The sequence below is a fragment of the Helobdella robusta genome (assembly GCF_000326865.2).
Source record: "Helobdella robusta unplaced genomic scaffold HELROscaffold_25, whole genome shotgun sequence".
Classification (NCBI taxonomy): Eukaryota; Metazoa; Annelida; class Clitellata; order Rhynchobdellida; family Glossiphoniidae; genus Helobdella; species Helobdella robusta.
Window position 1 is genome coordinate 25,159 of NW_008704310.1, and position 17,674 is coordinate 42,832.

General features: G+C 30.3%; 2 protein-coding genes across 2 annotated transcripts; both read left to right on the plus strand.

The window, feature by feature from the left end:
• Window positions 1–1,717: 1,717 nt before the first annotated feature.
• HELRODRAFT_191784 (hypothetical protein) lies at window positions 1,718–7,274 on the plus strand (the record flags this gene model as incomplete). Its single annotated transcript, XM_009019532.1, has 15 exons — window positions 1,718–1,791; window positions 3,019–3,179; window positions 3,312–3,337; window positions 3,868–4,021; window positions 4,194–4,264; window positions 4,710–4,761; window positions 5,095–5,197; window positions 5,321–5,423; window positions 5,556–5,801; window positions 5,902–6,129; window positions 6,239–6,361; window positions 6,424–6,486; window positions 6,546–6,752; window positions 6,902–7,054; window positions 7,119–7,274. The coding sequence occupies 15 exons, from the start codon at window positions 1,718–1,720 to the stop codon at window positions 7,272–7,274; spliced, it is 1,920 nt and encodes a 639-aa protein (XP_009017780.1).
• A 3,319-nt stretch (window positions 7,275–10,593) lies between these two features.
• HELRODRAFT_191785 (hypothetical protein) lies at window positions 10,594–16,528 on the plus strand. Its single transcript, XM_009019533.1, has 18 exons — window positions 10,594–10,825; window positions 10,902–11,019; window positions 11,078–11,191; window positions 11,255–11,347; window positions 11,417–11,545; window positions 11,644–11,788; window positions 11,886–12,062; window positions 12,568–12,649; window positions 12,719–12,881; window positions 13,098–13,278; window positions 13,357–13,568; window positions 13,753–13,944; window positions 14,693–14,755; window positions 15,034–15,140; window positions 15,266–15,422; window positions 15,859–15,961; window positions 16,179–16,250; window positions 16,341–16,528. The coding sequence occupies exons 1-18, from the start codon at window positions 10,719–10,721 to the stop codon at window positions 16,343–16,345; spliced, it is 2,220 nt and encodes a 739-aa protein (XP_009017781.1). The 5' UTR covers window positions 10,594–10,718; the 3' UTR covers window positions 16,346–16,528.
• The last annotated feature ends 1,146 nt before the right edge of the window (window positions 16,529–17,674 follow it).

Sequence of the window (17,674 nt, forward strand, 5' to 3'; positions counted from 1 at the left end):
TAATTGAAATCACATTAGATATGAAACGTTAAAATTTTAAAAGTTGACTCCAAATGCAATCGGATATAGCACGTAATATTATTGCAGATATTTCCATTGTTATGCTGCTGTCTAAGTTAGTTCGCCACATTAGGTTATAATTAAACCTAAATCGTGCAGTGTAAAGACTACAACGCATAAAGATGTCTGTTTTTGTTGTTCGGTATTAGTTTGATGTGCTTAAATATAGTAAAAGTTTTATCAATATTTACATTATTATTATAAAAATTATGTTATATTGTTTCATATAGGCTGGTTTAAGCAAAAAATTCACTTGCTAAAATTGTCTAATAAATAGTGTACCCTATTTATGCCTGACATAAAATAAGAGCCAAGTGTACACCAAATATTCTGCGGTGAATGTTTCATAAAAACAACAATTTTATTTAAATTTTCTAATTAAATGTATGAATATATGATATTGTTAATGTAACAACGCTATGCATCTAGCATGGGCACGCACATGTAAAATGATATACACAAACACTACACATTAAAGAACGCACATTTGATTTGTGATTTTTGCACGAATGGCATTTGAGCCAAATGAACCTGAAAGAACGAAAAATTCTACAGCTTGAGACGACAGAATTCATTCGTCAACTGAAACTGTTTAAAAAGTTTTAAGAAAGCCTTTTAAGATCTGAGATCAATTTTAATTCCTTCAACAAACAAACAAACAAAATAAAATTAACATTAAATTCTAATATAACAAAAGCTTTTTAAAAAATAATCATTACATTGATGATTTTTTTTAAAATTTAAATTTGTAAATTTAGATTTAAATTAAATTTAAATGTAGATTAATTGAAGTTCGAATAAATTTTTTTATAACGTTTTATGCGCTTTAACGTTGTCAGTTTCATTATGACATGTATGCATGTTTGAAATATGTACTTTTTGATATCATTTTGGTAGTAAAATAATAAAAAAATCCAACTTTTTAACGGAAAATTTTATTTACAGTAAAATAATTACAGTATTCTGTCCGCATTACGACAATAATAAAAATAAAAAACGGATTTCCCTACTCAGCCTAAAGCAATTCTGCGTTGAAACAATAAACAAACACACAATAAAGTAGACTACTTCATACATAACTAGTAAACCTAAAAATGGAAACCTTCTGAAAAGATACATCAGCATGTTCTAAACTTATACATTTCGATGCTTTATTCACCTAATGTATCGTTATATAACATAACAAAAATTAATACCCCGTTGAACTTGGTAGTAGAATAAAATTTAAACAAAAAAAATATATAAAAAAAATTACACTGTTTAAAATTAAGAATATAAACCAAATTTACTCTAGAAAAATAATAATAATAGACAGTATATTGAATAGGAGCTAACAATATGTCATTCAGTTCTTCTACGTTACAACGTGCATGTATGTGAACGTGTACAACAACAGAACTCCTCTAGCAGTATAAAAGAAGTTAAGCAATGAATGTTTGATTTTAATATTTGGCCTTTCTTGTTCAGAATTAAATATCGTGTGGTGAGTTTTATTTAGTGGAATATTTTAGTTGATAGTTTGTTGAATTTAATTTATAGTTGACATTTCAGCGATTAAACAACAATGAACATTTTGTGATAACGTGTAATTTTTCTAGTTTTGAAATTTTATTCAATTTATTTGTTTATTAAAAATTAAAAATTTTAGACTCTCACCATGGTGATAAAGATGAGTTTTGCTGCCATCTTCATGCTTCTCTGTGGGTTCACATCGGTGGCATCATACACACCGTTAGTACCTTTACATTACCTGACAGCCTGACACGAGATGAAGTAATAAAATAATTTTAGTCCCTGCTTATAACTAGTATGCAGAGTTTGTAAAAAAAACTTTTGTCATTTTAAAAAAATTAAAAAGATGAAATAAAATTACAACATTTTTTCTAATCGGGGTTGAATCGAGCCTTTAGTTGGCCCTACAGGGTACAAATACCAAATCTGTGCCCTTACTTCTTGACAATAAAGTACTGCTGAAAATAGTCTATTATTAATTGCAACTATAGTTTATGTAATTATTATAATATTCAATTTTAGCAGTTGCATAATATTTTTTATTTTGTCATATGACAACATTGATTGAATTGCACTTTACTAACTGACATGAACTTTGACCTGGGAGCGTTTCTGTCGATATAAATTTTTCCGCTGCAAAGAGCTACCAAGAAGACGGAGGCAGCTCACCAGAGTTCTTTAAACATTGTATGCGATATATCTTGCATAACGAAACAAAACGAAATGAGATTTATTTTTTAAAAGTTATAAACAAATAAAACTAAATTCTTTGTCATGCAAGAATTACATATGTTAAATTCAACATCTTGTTTCAGTTGATAAAATTGAAAAATTTAATGATTTTTGCAACGGTTTTATTAATAATTTGAGAAACCTTTTGGTAACTATTCTCCTATAAATTTGTTAAATATTTATAGTTTACTACAACGGAATTTGAAGGTTTTTGAAAATCTTGACAAATGCGGCATGGCTAGGCACATATAAAATATCTTGCACAATAAAACTCCTAAGATAACTTTTTTGTAAGGACGATTATTTTTGATAAACTTTTTAATCTTTTCGACGGTGTCAGCAGTACAAATTAATGCCATCAAGTTTCGACGTTCCAATCAGAGTGAATGGAATGTCTTCAGAGATCTCGACGAATTTCCTGCTAGCATGTAATATGAGCAACAAGCATTAGATTGCATTATATACCTGGCTATTGATCATGTTTTTTTTCTCCAAATTTGTGAACTATATTGTCTCATTAATCGGCCCTATCCTCAATGGACTATTTTCATAAACATGTTTGCCTAATGAATCGTTTTAAAAATTTAACAACATCACTTTAAAAATACAATACTTTTTATTCGTTTTTGAGTAATTTTTTTGGATTGATTTTGATAAGAAACAAAAATAATTTTAGAAGTAACTAAGTCGTTTATGTTTTAAAATCCTGAACAGATCCTACACCATTGTGGCTCCGAAAATGATTAAACCTGGCATCAAATATTTGTTCAGTTTGATGACGAAGGGAGGTAAGGACGTGGAATTTGTGCTCGAGGCGAGTATTCGGGCAGGTTCTGGACCTATCTTGGTGAATGGCACGTTCAACCTTAAAACAAGTAAGATTTTCGAAAAAAAATGAAATCAAAAGATTTATATTATATCTGAGCTAAAAGTTTTTGAAAATTCTAATTTAAAAAAATATTTAACTATTATTTTATTGACGTTTGTTTAATTATTTCAATATTCAGATGTGGCGAAAGTCCTGACATTGCAAGTAAGTTAGAGGGATATGCAATATTTACCTACTCATAAAATTCATTCATCTGATACGTTGTCTTCTACCATGCAAATATTTTCTAATCACCCACTTAATTCTGAGTTCGGCGTGTTACACTATTTTATTGTTGTAACTCAATAAATTCTACCAGATGAATTACCACCACTTATTATTTTGATGCTTCTGCAACGTTTGTTTCCTAGTTCATAATTCATGACATCCGACCAAAGTTAATGCTAAGAAATAGAAGAAATAGTTGAACTTTAAATTATTATAGCCACATATATAGATTCAAAATAGTTTTTTCAGTCAAGGTACATCCAATATTTTTAACATATTTATTGAACATTGAGTTATGTTGAATGAAGTAGCCAATAACCATAACTGTAAGCATGTTGTGCTATCCACTTACGACAAATCGATTTCATGCTTTCACGAAATATCATTATATATTGATAATTAATGGCAGCCAAGTAAAACCTGTTTGAAAATTGTCACAAATGTTTTCAACTTGTACAAAAATTTAGATCCCAAATGTTTTACCGGACAGCAGCTACACATTTTTTGTGAGTGCATCACAAGGAGTCAACTTCAGCAACAGCAGTCAGCTGGCTGTCAACAGGAAAGTGCATTCCATCTTCATACAGACGGACAAGGTCCTGTACAAACCCGGGCAGAAAAGTAAGCATGCTTCAAACGACATGAGATTTCATAATTTTTATTTAATCTGACAAGCGATCGTATTTATTCGAATATTTATCTTCTTTTATGAATTAAATTTTCAATAACACCCTGCAACTTTCATTCAACTACCGTTAACGCTGATTATTTTATTTTTGTTCAATGGAAACAGTTTTGTTCAGAGTGATAGCGATCAATCCGGACTTGAAACCTTACAATGGAAAGATGAACGTGACCATATTCGTTAGTTCAACAGAGGGTTTTTCACAGAATGTTTTTCACAATTTCAAATATGTAACAATTATAAAAGCTGCACGAGCAAACGCGATATAAAATATCAAATTTATAAATCTACTTGAGATATAAAGCTAACTTGGTGATATTGCATATCTTAACTCAAGGTTTTGTCTTACACATTTTATTCCAGACATTTTATTAAATGTCATTTAATGTTTCCACTAAATATTTTTATTTCAAAAAGATTTCGTTCTTAAATTCATTTTTTGCACGGAATGACAGTTTCACAGTGGAGACAGTGCAATCTGTAAATTAAAAAAAAAATCATGAATAGTAAGCAAAACGTAGGGTTACAGATTATACAGTTTAAAATCCTTATTGCAGTTGATGACCAACTAAATAAATAAAAATTAAGAATTAAAATGATTTTTTGTTATTTATATAAACTCAGGACACAGCCTCCAATAAAATATTAAAGCTAGTTGATCAACAGAACGAAAATGGTTAGTTATTTTAAGTTTAAAACGTCTTATTTCAAATAAGCATACACGTGTAATTACTTCTTACGTGTAGGCGTAATTACAAGCAGCCTACAACTGACTGACATAACATCGTTAGGCAAGTGGAAAATTCAAGCTGAAAGCCAAGTTTGAATATTTCTTACCAATAAATTTTTTATGTTTTGCCTTGTGATGACTAACAATTTTTTAGAATTTATTTTGGTTTTGTTTTCGTAGTACGCCAGCAAAGAAATGTATATTGAAGTCGCCGAATACGGTATGAGTTTTTTTTATGAACTCGTTAAACAAATTATTTTCATTTAAAATATTTTTCAGTTTTACCAAAGTTTGAAATAAAAGTTGAACTCCCGTCATATTTCCTTTACAACGTGAACAAACCCTATCTTCAAAAAAATCTACAAGTTTCGGTGATCGCAAAGTAAATTACCCCATTAGTATTTTATTTAAATTCCAAATAAAATATCTACTAAACCCGGAGAATAGTAACATAATAATTCTGCTTAACATTTTACTTTAAAACTGCTTACTTTGAATTTCGAAGATACACTTATGGACAGCCAGTGAAGGGTACAGCAAGAGTTGAAATCAAGTTAAAACAATGGTGGTATTCAGAGCAACAACCAAAAATTACAAAATTTGTGCAGGTTTTTTATTGTTTATTCAGATTTTATTCCCACATTGAATAAGTTAAGTTAATTTGTTGTTCTAATTGTATTAAGTCCACTTTTGCCAATGAGTTATGTATGATTTTTATGAAGTTAAATTAACTTATTAAGTTGATTGATGGTAAAGGGGACTTCTCACTGACGGTGAGCGAGTTAAAGACGTTGCTTCTAGTTACCCAACCCTGGTCTACATTAGATTGGCAAGTTATTTCTGTGGAAGCAAATGTCACTGAAACCGAAACCGGGATCCTTTTGTCGGGTAAGAATGACGTCACATGCAGGACACAAAGATTCCAGTTAGAATTTTTAGCTAACACCCCCGATAACTACAAGCCTGGATTAATGTTTTACGGTTATGTAAGTCTCAAAATTGTAAAACTTCCAAAGTAATATAATTTTTTTCCAACTCAAACAATTTTAAAGTTATTTATTTAATTATAATAATTACCAACATCAGCTGAGTTTGAAATTTATTGACGGCAGTCTTCCTTCTTTGAGTGATATTCAGAATAGTGATGGGTCATTCAAATCTATAAGCATCAAGTCAACTACTTCTTACAATTCTCTCTCTCCAAGATTTACAAATCAGGAAAAAGAAAAAAAATTTACTTCCCCGCTGTTAGAAAATGGATATGCCATTTTAATTTTTAATACATCAGAAAAATCTGACAGTTTGAATTTTGAAGTTAGTATTAAAATGAATTAAGTCCTTTTATTGCTTCTGGGATTTTTAGAAAATATGCTTATAAAAGCAAACTCCGAATCGATTGTAGAAGTTTTTAAAACTTGTACAGGCATCTTTTAATGACGAAGAAACTAATACTTCAGTAATGGTTTATAAATATGTAACCAAGTTTCAAACAAGGGACAAAGGAGGAATTCAAATTACATTAAAAAGTACTGAAAATATAATCAAGGTTATTTTTTAAGTATTGTGTTTTCATTTTAGAGTATTAAACTCCAGTATACATCTTCATAGCCATCCACGATTTTGCAATTCCAAGTAAAAACTGTCAACCCGATCAAAGATTTCCAGTTTCAGGTGGGTATGAATTGGTTGAGTATTATTGCATTGTATTTAAAGTTCATTTTTATTGACAGATTCTGGCTAAGGGTCTCATTGTTGCTGGAAATCAAGTGAAATCTGTTGATTCACATACTGAACACACATTCGCTGTTAGCGTAACTGCTGAGCTGGCCGTCAAGATGGCTCCTGAAGCGAGATTTGTGGTCTCCTATGTTACCCCTGACGGTGAACTGATTGCTGATAGCTTAGCAATCCCTGTAGTTGATTACTTTGCTAACAAGGTGCTCACACATTTGTTTCATTGAAATTTGAAAAAATAAGTTAATTTATGTTGTAGTTTAAAATTTATTTGAAAAAAGTTTGAAGAGGGAAATTTTTTTTATTGCGTTTATTATGAAGCAAGTTTTTTATAATGAGATTATCTTTACAGATCTCTCTGAGTTTCAGCAAAAATCAAACAGAACCAGGAGATGAAAATGTCTATTTGAACGTAAAGACGAAAACAAATTCGTTTGTGGGTCTTTTGGCAGTGGATCAGTCGGTGCTGCTTCTAAGATCTGGGAATGATATCACTCAAGACGTGGTTTGTTTTGTTTTTATCGTTGAATAAATAATTATAATATAATATTATAAACTATTATTGATAGGTGAAATCGGAACTATCAACATACTCGGAAGTGAGTGGTGATCGTGGTTTTCCCGTTCCTATGGGCATCGCGAGGCGAAAGCGATGCATTGGGTGCTGGTTGCCCATCTGGTTGGGAGGCAGTGACACATCCGCTGTTATTGATGTTAGTTGCTGAATGAAACTGCTGAATAAAGCTGCTGATTGAAGTTGTTAAATAATATTTGTGTTGTATAAAATTATAATTTTTTTCAGTTAAATTATTTTAATGTTAGAAGGTTTTTAATAATTTTAAATAGATTTTTATAATAAATTTAAATCAAACTTTATTGGAACAAAAAATTATGAAAAGTTCAATCAAGATGTTTAATGCAAATAAATGCTGAATGAAGCTGCTCATTGAAGTTGCTAATTGAAGTTGCTGAATGAAGGTGAAAAATTTAAATTTTAGAATGCAGGATTGATAATAATGACCAATCTTTTTGTGAAAAAACTCGAGCATATATATTTTTATGGTAAGTCTTTTCGCTGAATTGAATGCATCGGCGCTTCATTTCACAATTTCAAATAACACACGTTGTAGATAGATATCTTGTTTTCAAAATGACCAATATTAACATAACACTAATTTTACATTTTTTCATTGTCTTTCAACATAAGAAAGCAGGGTTGTTTATTTTGTCGAATTTGTACATTTACCAAAGTCCGCCGATCAGATGTTAGTTGCTTAGATTACAGTTTTTTTATTTGAAATCATTTTCAAAAGTCTGCGCTTCAATTCAACTATTTTTTCCTATTTAAACAAATTTTGTTTGGCATCGATAATAATAAGGATTTGTATTAAATTTTTAAAATTGTAGTTAGATAATGTTTCACATAAACTATGTGCGCTTTTAGGTTTCTCTATTTTCAATTATTCAATTTGTTGACTCTAAATTGCATTTTAAATCTTATGTTGTAGCTTATAATTTGGAATGAGTAAAATTTTTACAGACATGTGGAAGGATGGTATGATAGGAAAAGCAGCGCCAACGGGAAACGGGAGTGGAGTGCCCGGAATGCCGGGATTGCAGGGTAGTTTGAAAATGTTGACGCTTGATTTAAATAAGCTATTTTTTAACTAATGAATGTTGGTCTTGAAAATTTGTTTTATTTCTAAATATAAATTCTCTGTGTTTGTTGGAGTTATGGTTTGGAATTTTTTTACGACAAAAAAAATATGCAAAAAACATATAAAAATTTTATTGAATTTGGTCAAAAGTATTTTTAATTTTCATTTTACAAGAAATTATTTTCTATTCCTCTGTTTTTAAACTTATTAGTGGGGATGATTCCTGGTGTACGTAGTTGAATATTTATAATAGTTCTCGTTGGGGCGGCTGCTCCTTACATACCACCTTTTACATGTCTGTAAAAATTTCACTCATTCTACATTAGGGGCTTTAACATATGATTTGAAGAACAATTTTATGTCAAAAAACAGAATAATTGAAAATAAAGAAACTTAAAAGACACCAAAGATAAGAACTGACATTGTTTTTCCAATTATAATTTTAAATGGTTGTACAGTTAAAAGAGTTTATTCTGTTACGTTTATGGGTATTAATATTTCATCCAACTTATCTGGGTTATCTCACATAAAACTTGTTTCATGAAAATTATAAAAAAAATTAGGTTTAATTTATCGCTTAAGGTTTAAATTTCCGAGGCTCACTATGTAAACTCTATATAACTCTCTCATTTTACCTTATTTGACTTACTGCATTTCTATTTGGGCTTCAGCTCCTAAATGTAATCTTCATTTATTGACATTAGCTCTGAACTTTTTTATTCGTATTTATTTTAAATTACGTAAAATTGATCATATTACTCCATATTTTCATTTAGCTAATATTCGTAGTATTAATCAGTTATATATTGGCTATCTTCTACTTCTTTTCTTTAAAATATATAAATTAAATTTCTGTCAATCGCTCTATAATCAACTTGCTGTTTTTAAGAATACAAGACGTGAAATCTTACGTCATAATCCTGATTTCTACTTCTTTAAGCCTAGATCTAATTTTTTCCTTAACTCAGCATTATCTTCAGCAATGCGTCTTTGGGATTCCATACCGGATAATGCTAAGGCATCTCCTTCGTTGGGTCTTTTTAAAGCATAAATTTTAAAGCTCATATTATCTAACCATTTTACCACATGCTAATTTCAATTTTTATTTATTAAATTATCTTTTATTGAATATTTCTGTTTAATTTTGTTTATTGTTTAAAAAATTTTTAATTTCACTTTGTATTGTCTTTTGACTTCTTTGCACAGTATTTAGTTAAAATGGTGTACACATACATATGCATCCTGATCTCCGGTGCTTTTGCCCAATAAAATTCTGTTCAAATTCAAATATATATATAAATATATACTTGAGCATTTGGCCACATACACAACGTATCTATTCGAACATCGAAAATGGTATAGGAATTCCAAAAAAACTTTTCTCATGCTTAAAATAAAAAAAATTGGTTTTGAACTCAAGAGACATGAGAATGATTTACGATAAACCGTCAGAAAAATCAAAAAATTAAACAGGATGCTAACTAACACGGAACATATATATAAATAAATGTATACATATACATGTTCAGCGTTAGTTAGATTCATGTTTAATTTTTTGAATTTTCTAACAGTAGATCATTGTCAAGTTTCTCGAGTTCAAAACCAATTTTTTTTATTCAAGCTTGATAGAACAGAAAAGCTTTTTTCGCTATTTCTATAATAGTTTCGTTGTTTGAATTGATACGTCGTGTATGTTCCCAAATGCTCAAGTTTATATTTAGATTTACTGTGTTTCTACATGGTTAATTCTTTTATTGTTTAACGTGAATACTTTACGGTAATTTAATTAGTTATTACGATCTTCAACATTGTGCGTTATGCACTTTTACGTGTCATTATTGTCGATGATTTCTCTGTTTTTAAGTTTATTTATAAAATTATTTATTATTTATAATTTATTAAGACACGTAAATTAATTAATAAATGTTATATATGTAATAAGTGTAATATTGCACAAAGTTGAAGATCGTAATAACTAATTAAATGTTCGTTAAGTATTCATGTTTAGGAAACAAATAATTAGCAATGTAGAAACACAGTATATATAAACTTGAGCATTTGGTCACATACACAACCTATCAAATCGAACAGCAAAAATGCTATAGGAATACCGAAAATAGCTTTTTTTTGTACTAGCATGCTAAAATGTTCTACCATGTTCAAATGTTGCTTAAAATATATAAAAATTTGGTTTTGATCCCAAGAAACTTGACAAAGATTTGTGATCTATCGTTAGGAAAATCGAAAAATTAACTAAACAGGGAGCTAACTAACGCTGAACATGCTGTGATTTTCATCAATAACACACACACACACACACACACACACACACACACACACACACACACACACACACACACACACACACACACACACACACAGTCACACACACACAGACACACACACATACACACACACACATACACATATACACATATATATATATATATATATTCATCAAAATTAATAAAGTAAATAATGGAAAATGTTATCTTATCCTGATAAGGTACAATGGGTCTTAATTCTCGACCTCCTGCCTCTCCATCTTCACCAGCGGTTACTTCCGCTGTCAGACAGGACTTCCCAGAGACATGGATTTGGTCCGACGTAATTGCAAAGTAAATTTTTGTTCATTGAGTGTTTAGTCATATTAGATCAATATTAACGGTTATTTTGTTTTTGAAATTAACACAGTTCCGATGGGTCGTACCATTTGAAAGTAAAAGTTCCTGATACCATCACATCGTGGGTTGCTAGTGGGTTTTCGGTTAACCAGGAAGTTGGTCTGGGATTGACAGAAAGTTCTGCAAAAGTATACTAATTAAAAAAAAATATGTTTTTGACACTTAAAGGGTTAAACTTATATTTAGATAACTGTCATAAAACCATTCTTCATTTCGTTGAACCTGCCGTATTCTATAGTGAGAGGAGAAGAATTTGCACTTCAAGTCACAGTTTTCAATTATTTTGGTCAAGATTTAGAGGTTGGCAAAAAACTTTCATCACACATTTATAAATTGCATATAATTGAACAAAAAATTTTCTAGACAGAAATTAAACTCTTGGCATCAACTTATTTCAAAATAATAAAATGCGATAACAAACAACTTCAGTCTACTGATGTCATAAAAAACATCCAGGTAATAATAATATATTATAATGATATATGATAATAACTAAAAAAACTTATGTTTTAAATTGGATTAAAGGTTGCAAACAATGACGGTAAGTCAGTGTACTTCTGGGTGGTTGCCACTGCACTCGGTCAAATACCCATTGAAGTCAGTGCTCATGCAGGGTTGGCTGCTGATGCCATGAAGGCCACACTGCTCGTTAAAGTGAGTTAACTATTGCCTAAAATGTAACTTACTAAAAAAATTATTTTTTTACCGTTGTTAATGTCATTTTTTTAAATGTGAAAATCAAACGATTTTAGCCTGAAGGACAAACTCAGTCATACGGCACATCACAGTTCATCCAAATTTCACCTGGAAAGAGTTTTGAAACTGATTTCCAAGTGGCATTACCTTCGAATGATACTTATGTAGCTGGATCTGCTGTCATTGAGTTTTCCGTCGTAGGTTGGGTAATTATTTAATTCCTCAATCAAATTGATATTCTGAAAAACACTAGCTTTTGAATTTTGTTCATACCTTCATTAAAATATATTGATATCAGGTGACATCATCGGATCCGCACTCAACAACATTGATAATTTACTAAAAATGCCCTACGGTTGTGGAGAACAGAACCTTTTACACCTAGTTCCTGATGTCTTTCTTCTGGAATATCTCACTAAGTCTGGACAATTAACAAATGAGTTTGATCAAAAAGCTAAAGAATTTATAATTGCTGGTAGGATGAGCTTAAAAATTTATTAATTTTTTTAGCGGCTTGATTTTTTTGAATGTTTTAGTAATTTAAAAATATGATGCACATTAGAACGGTTAAGTATGATAACTCTAAACTAAACCTTGAAGCACGAAATCAATAAGAATAACCTTTTTCAAAAATTTTTTAATTGACCATTTATCGGGTAAATTTATCATGATGATATTAGCCTCCTCCCCATAAGAACTTTACATTTAGTTTTGACAGTCTAATTATTTTGTAATAAATAAACGATCATAAAAGAAGCTTTTAAATTTTATAAATCTTCAGATTTCTCACTGAAAATTTAATAAACTTTGATCAGAAATCTTTTTTTGCTTTCAACAAATAAGCATGTTTAAATAATGCTAGAAGTTTATGCCTATTGGGATACTTTGAATATCAAATACCCTAAAGAAATTTTGTAATCTTCAAGTTTGACAAAATTTTTTAAATAAGTAGATTCAAATTTTATGCATGATTATTGAAGGTTACCAAAGAGAACTGACCTTTCAAAGGACTGACGGATCATTCAGTGCATTCGGAAACAGCGATAAAGCCGGAAGCGTTTGGTTAGAGATTGGAATTTTTCTCAAATGCATTTATGTGTTGTTGAAAATTGTTGTTTAATGATTTCACAGGCTGAGTTCATTTGTTATCAAATGTTTCCACCAAGCAAAAGAGTACATTCCAGTTGAAGACAGCAAAATAGCAGCAACGATGGAATGGATAATTGGATTGCAGGGAACTGATGGAACTTTTGCAGAACCTCCAGAGGGAAAAGTCATCCATACAGATATGCAGGTAAGTTAATTAATGATCAAAAGATTAATGTGTATGTATAAATTTCAATTATTCTTCGAAAATTTTGTGTAGGGAGGTTCATCGGCAGGAATTGCTCTGACTGCATATATCTTGATTGCCTTACTTGAAAATAGGAATATTACTTTGGTCAGATTTGTTTATTGAAATATTAAAATGAGATATCATAACATTACATTAAATGAATTGATTCAATAGAAAAATCCGACAAGACTAGCAAATTCCATCAACAACGCCAACAAGTATTTGGAGAACAATTTCCATTCGTATTCCAACGATCCCTATGCTCTAGCCATCATTTCATACGCCCTCCACAAGTCTGGAAGCTTAAAGCTGACTGATACTCTGGCACTGCTTGACAAGCTGGCAATCAACAAAGGTCAGTGTTGTAAACATCACACGAACGAACGAATAATGTGTAATGCACTTTATTGATTTGATCTTCCATCGTCTTCAGATGGAGTGACGTACTGGAAGAAAGATGTGATTGAAAGTACCTCTGAAGGCATCTGGAGAGGACCTTATTCGCAAGCCAAGTCATACAATATTGAAATTGCTTCCTATGTCTTGATGGTCTATGCGGAGAAAAAAGATATTTCTAAATCATTGCCAATTTTGAAATGGTTGATAAAGCAAAGGAATGCTTTCGGAGGGTTTTCATCTACTCAGGTATAAATTTTTTTTCAAGTCTGATGATTCCAATATACTGTTTGATTTAATTTTTTAGAGAATGGCACACATTGAACAGCGTTCTATATTAAATTTTTAATGTTAACACAGAGACGTATGATAAGTTTAAATTTCGTTCAAATAGATTTCCTAATAATTCTGAAAAAGTTAATTATTCAACCAGGACACGGTCTTAGGTTTAGAAGCACTGGCCTCTTTTGCAACACTTGTTTCGGGAAGTGGAGGGACTGGAATCACTGTAACTGTATCTGCCAATAGTGGATCTTACGTTAACACGTTTGATTCCATAACCAAAGAAAATGCTTTATTTGTGCAGTCAGTTCAGGCTAGACAACATTTTCATTTGTTTTTCAACGTGTTTATTTCTTGCTTTTCTTCTTCATACTGACTTTATTAAAGTCACTCATTCATTTAACAAAAGCAAAATGAATTCTGCACAAAAAATTGTTTGTTATTTTATCTAAATGATTTATTTTTCATTAAATAAGAGCAATGATACAATAGCAATAGCGCCATTTTATTATGAAATCATTTGGCTAAATTTATCACCATAGTTTTTTTGGTTAATAAACGTTGAACAATAATGATCTTGAACTAAAAAGTTTAAATTGTAAAATTTGTAAAATTTTAATTAAATTACAAAATTGCATGTACTGATTAAAAAATTTTTCAAAATAAATGTTCAAAGCGTATATCAGTTGTAAATATTTGAAAAACTCATCCTGCATCTGCTTTAATCACAAACTTTCAAATGGATTTTAGTTCAACTCTTTAGGCGCATAACTTGACGTACAATTTGTGGTCACCCGTTGAAGCTTTTACTAGCGCCCAGTGGCGGATCCCATGATCTTAAGATCACATTAGGAATGAAATGTTATGATGATGAAATACTATAATGATGAATTACTATAATGAAGGAATGTTGCAATGATGATATATCTTGTATCGTGAGATGCTGGTCACCGTTCAGATACATATATGGAGAATATATATATATATATAGAAAGGAAATTAGCAATATATAAAATTGAGCAGCCGATGTGAATAATATAACAAACGGGGTAGTATAATACTAATTCTTTGCTGAATATTTCCAACGACAGCTCCCACAAACGATAAATTCAGTGAAGGTGATAGCGACAGGTGACGGTGCTGCTCTTGTTCAGGTAATGCGTTTAAACATCTACTTTGATATTTTGGCGTTTAAAATATTTTAAATAGATATGTTATATTTCCTAATACTTGAAATAATTGTATTAGCTAGCTATAACAACATTGTTAATCTTTTAGAGTAATAGTAATTTTTTTTATTACCATAGTGTAAGGTTGGAAATTATTTAAATTAATCCACTTTGACTGACATTACATTTCGTCTGATTTATTGATCAGCATGAAGTACTTATGAACGTTTGAAAAATAATCATATCGCCTTTATAACTAACAGTTGAATGTGAGATACAACGTAAACAACGCAAACAAGAATCAATTTCTCCTCCTCGACCTATCGACCACAACTTTGAATAAAACTTTGAATCTGACTCTGACAGCTAGGTGCGATTTTCAAAACTAAAACTTCAGAATATACTTTGAATTTATACTTTCATCAGTAATCTTTTATCAAACATTAACCTGTTGTATAATAAAATAAATAATGTTTCATTTGAAACATTCTTCAGTTGGAATGGATCTGAAGTGACGGGAATGGTAGTCGTGGAAATAAACATCCTAACTGGTTACTCCCTGCTCGATGATGGAAACTTCATCCAACAGATTGGAAGTACATTCAAGAAGGTTGAGAAGAGCTCGAACAAAGTTGTCATCTACTTGGATGAGGTGTGCTATAGTAACTTTTTTTTCAAATTTTTAACAGTATAGCAGAATAATTTCATCAAATTCACAATGATGTCAACATTTATTTAAAATTTTGTGTTGAAGTTTGCTTAACAGAAAATTTTAATTATTTTTTATCAATAATCCAAACATTCACATAGAAAACAATAAAAATATTGTTTTATTAAAAATTATTCCCATAGTATCACTATAAATGTTTATCATGTTAATGCATGAAATATTAATAATTTTTTATGGTTATTTTCTAGCAAAACAAAATTAACGACGGCTGCAAATTAATTATTTTATTACACAATATAATTATAGGTATATATTGTTAATAAATCACAAAAAAAATGTTTATCAATTTGCTTTTTTAGATTTAAATTCATAACAATATTAACTTAACTTAAATAACTTGATATTAATTAACACAAAGCTCAATGCGAAACCATTAAAATTTACTGTTGGGATGGTGGAGGAGTTGAAGATTGCAAACGTCAAGCCTGCTCTTGTTAAGGTCTACCGCTACTACGAGCCAGGTTAACAAAATTTCACCTCTATGTAAATTAAATTATATATTAATACTTAATAGTTACGGAGTTGTGTGTGTGTGTGTTGTATACGAAATATCTTTAATTTATATTATTGTAACATTTGTAAAATATATTATGAGCGAATAATCGTAGAACAAAAATTCATTTTGTTCTTTGATTTAAATTTAAGAAAAATTATACACCAAAAATCTTTGCATTTCAGGAACCCAAGCAACTGGTTTTTACTCCACCAGCTCGGGGCAAACATGGGAAGTGGCCTGCCCTCAGTGTTGTCGTTAGTTTCCAAATTGTTTTTTTCTATTTTTGGTAAAAAAATTAACGGCAAAATAAAATATCATAATTATTATTTGTATTTTTTGCGCAGCATGAAGACCAAGGGACCAGATTGTTTTGAAAAGTTTACATTCTAGACTACTTTTAGAAAAACATTGCTATATTAATCAATTTAAGAAACTTGATCAATTAGTTGTAAACAGACATTTTTCTCATGCTTATTTACTAGCTCAACATTGCTTATTTTGTAGTTAAAACAATTTTGCAAGTTTTCAAGTATATCATTTTCTTATTTGATTGGAACTACTAAATGCTGAATGTGACACCGTTCTCTCGCCTATGGTTTGAAACTCTTCTGAGTGATATGTTCATATCAAGATGAGCCGCATGATGTTAGACAAACGTTAAATTAAATCAAAAGTTGGCATTTTAGAATTGCTAGAAAGCAGCTTGTAAATTAAAGATTTGTAACTGTTGAAAATTTTATAATGTGTTGCATGTACTGTTTAGGTTCTGTAAAAACTCATACCAGAGGATTTTCTTATGTGAAGGCATGAGTATAAACTTTGAGAAGGGTTGAAGAAAGATTTTGAAGATAATATTATTTACAGGATTGCATTATCATGCAGTTCAAGAGGTCTCAACTTTATTAAGTATTCAAATGCTCGTAGTATAACGTGACAACTATAAATTACATAGCTAGAAACATCAATGTCACTTTCATTAAAACTTTCTATGAAGTTCTCAACTGAAGTATTGATATAAATTTATGAATCTTCACAAAAGTGAACGGTTATTTGTCAAGTTTTCCTATTTTATCAATATCCAAAATATTTCAAACGTTAGAGTGATGCAGTCATGCGTAGGTTTTAAAGGCCTGGTTTAGTAAAGGTCGTGATTTGTAAAGATTTTCATCATTGGGCTCACACAAAACAAAATGGAAGTCGGAGCTCAAAAAATATTGAAAACTTTTTTTTCAATTTTTATGATGCAGTCAAACAAAACGCGGCGAATGATAGAAAAAAACAAAAAAACAGAAACAAATGGAACACGTTTACGTTAAAAGGTTAAAAAATAATTGTAATTGTTGATGTTGAAAATATGAAAAAAGAGATGGACTGTATTGATGGTGCATGACTTCTATTGTACATGTTGTAAACTGTTTCGTAACTTTGAACTGGCAAGCTTTCCAAAAATTTTCCTCTAGAAATGCACCGTTGCTGGTAACAAATCTGAAATGGATATTCCAAGTAATGAATATATAGAGCTCTATAAACAAATACATGTTTGTAATTTATTGAAATCGATTGCTGCTACCAAAGACATATAAGCAACACATTCCACACTTAATTCATTCCTGATGATGGCTTAAGTTTGTGTCGAAACGTCGAATCAAATCTCCTAACTTGACTTTAAGAAATTTAC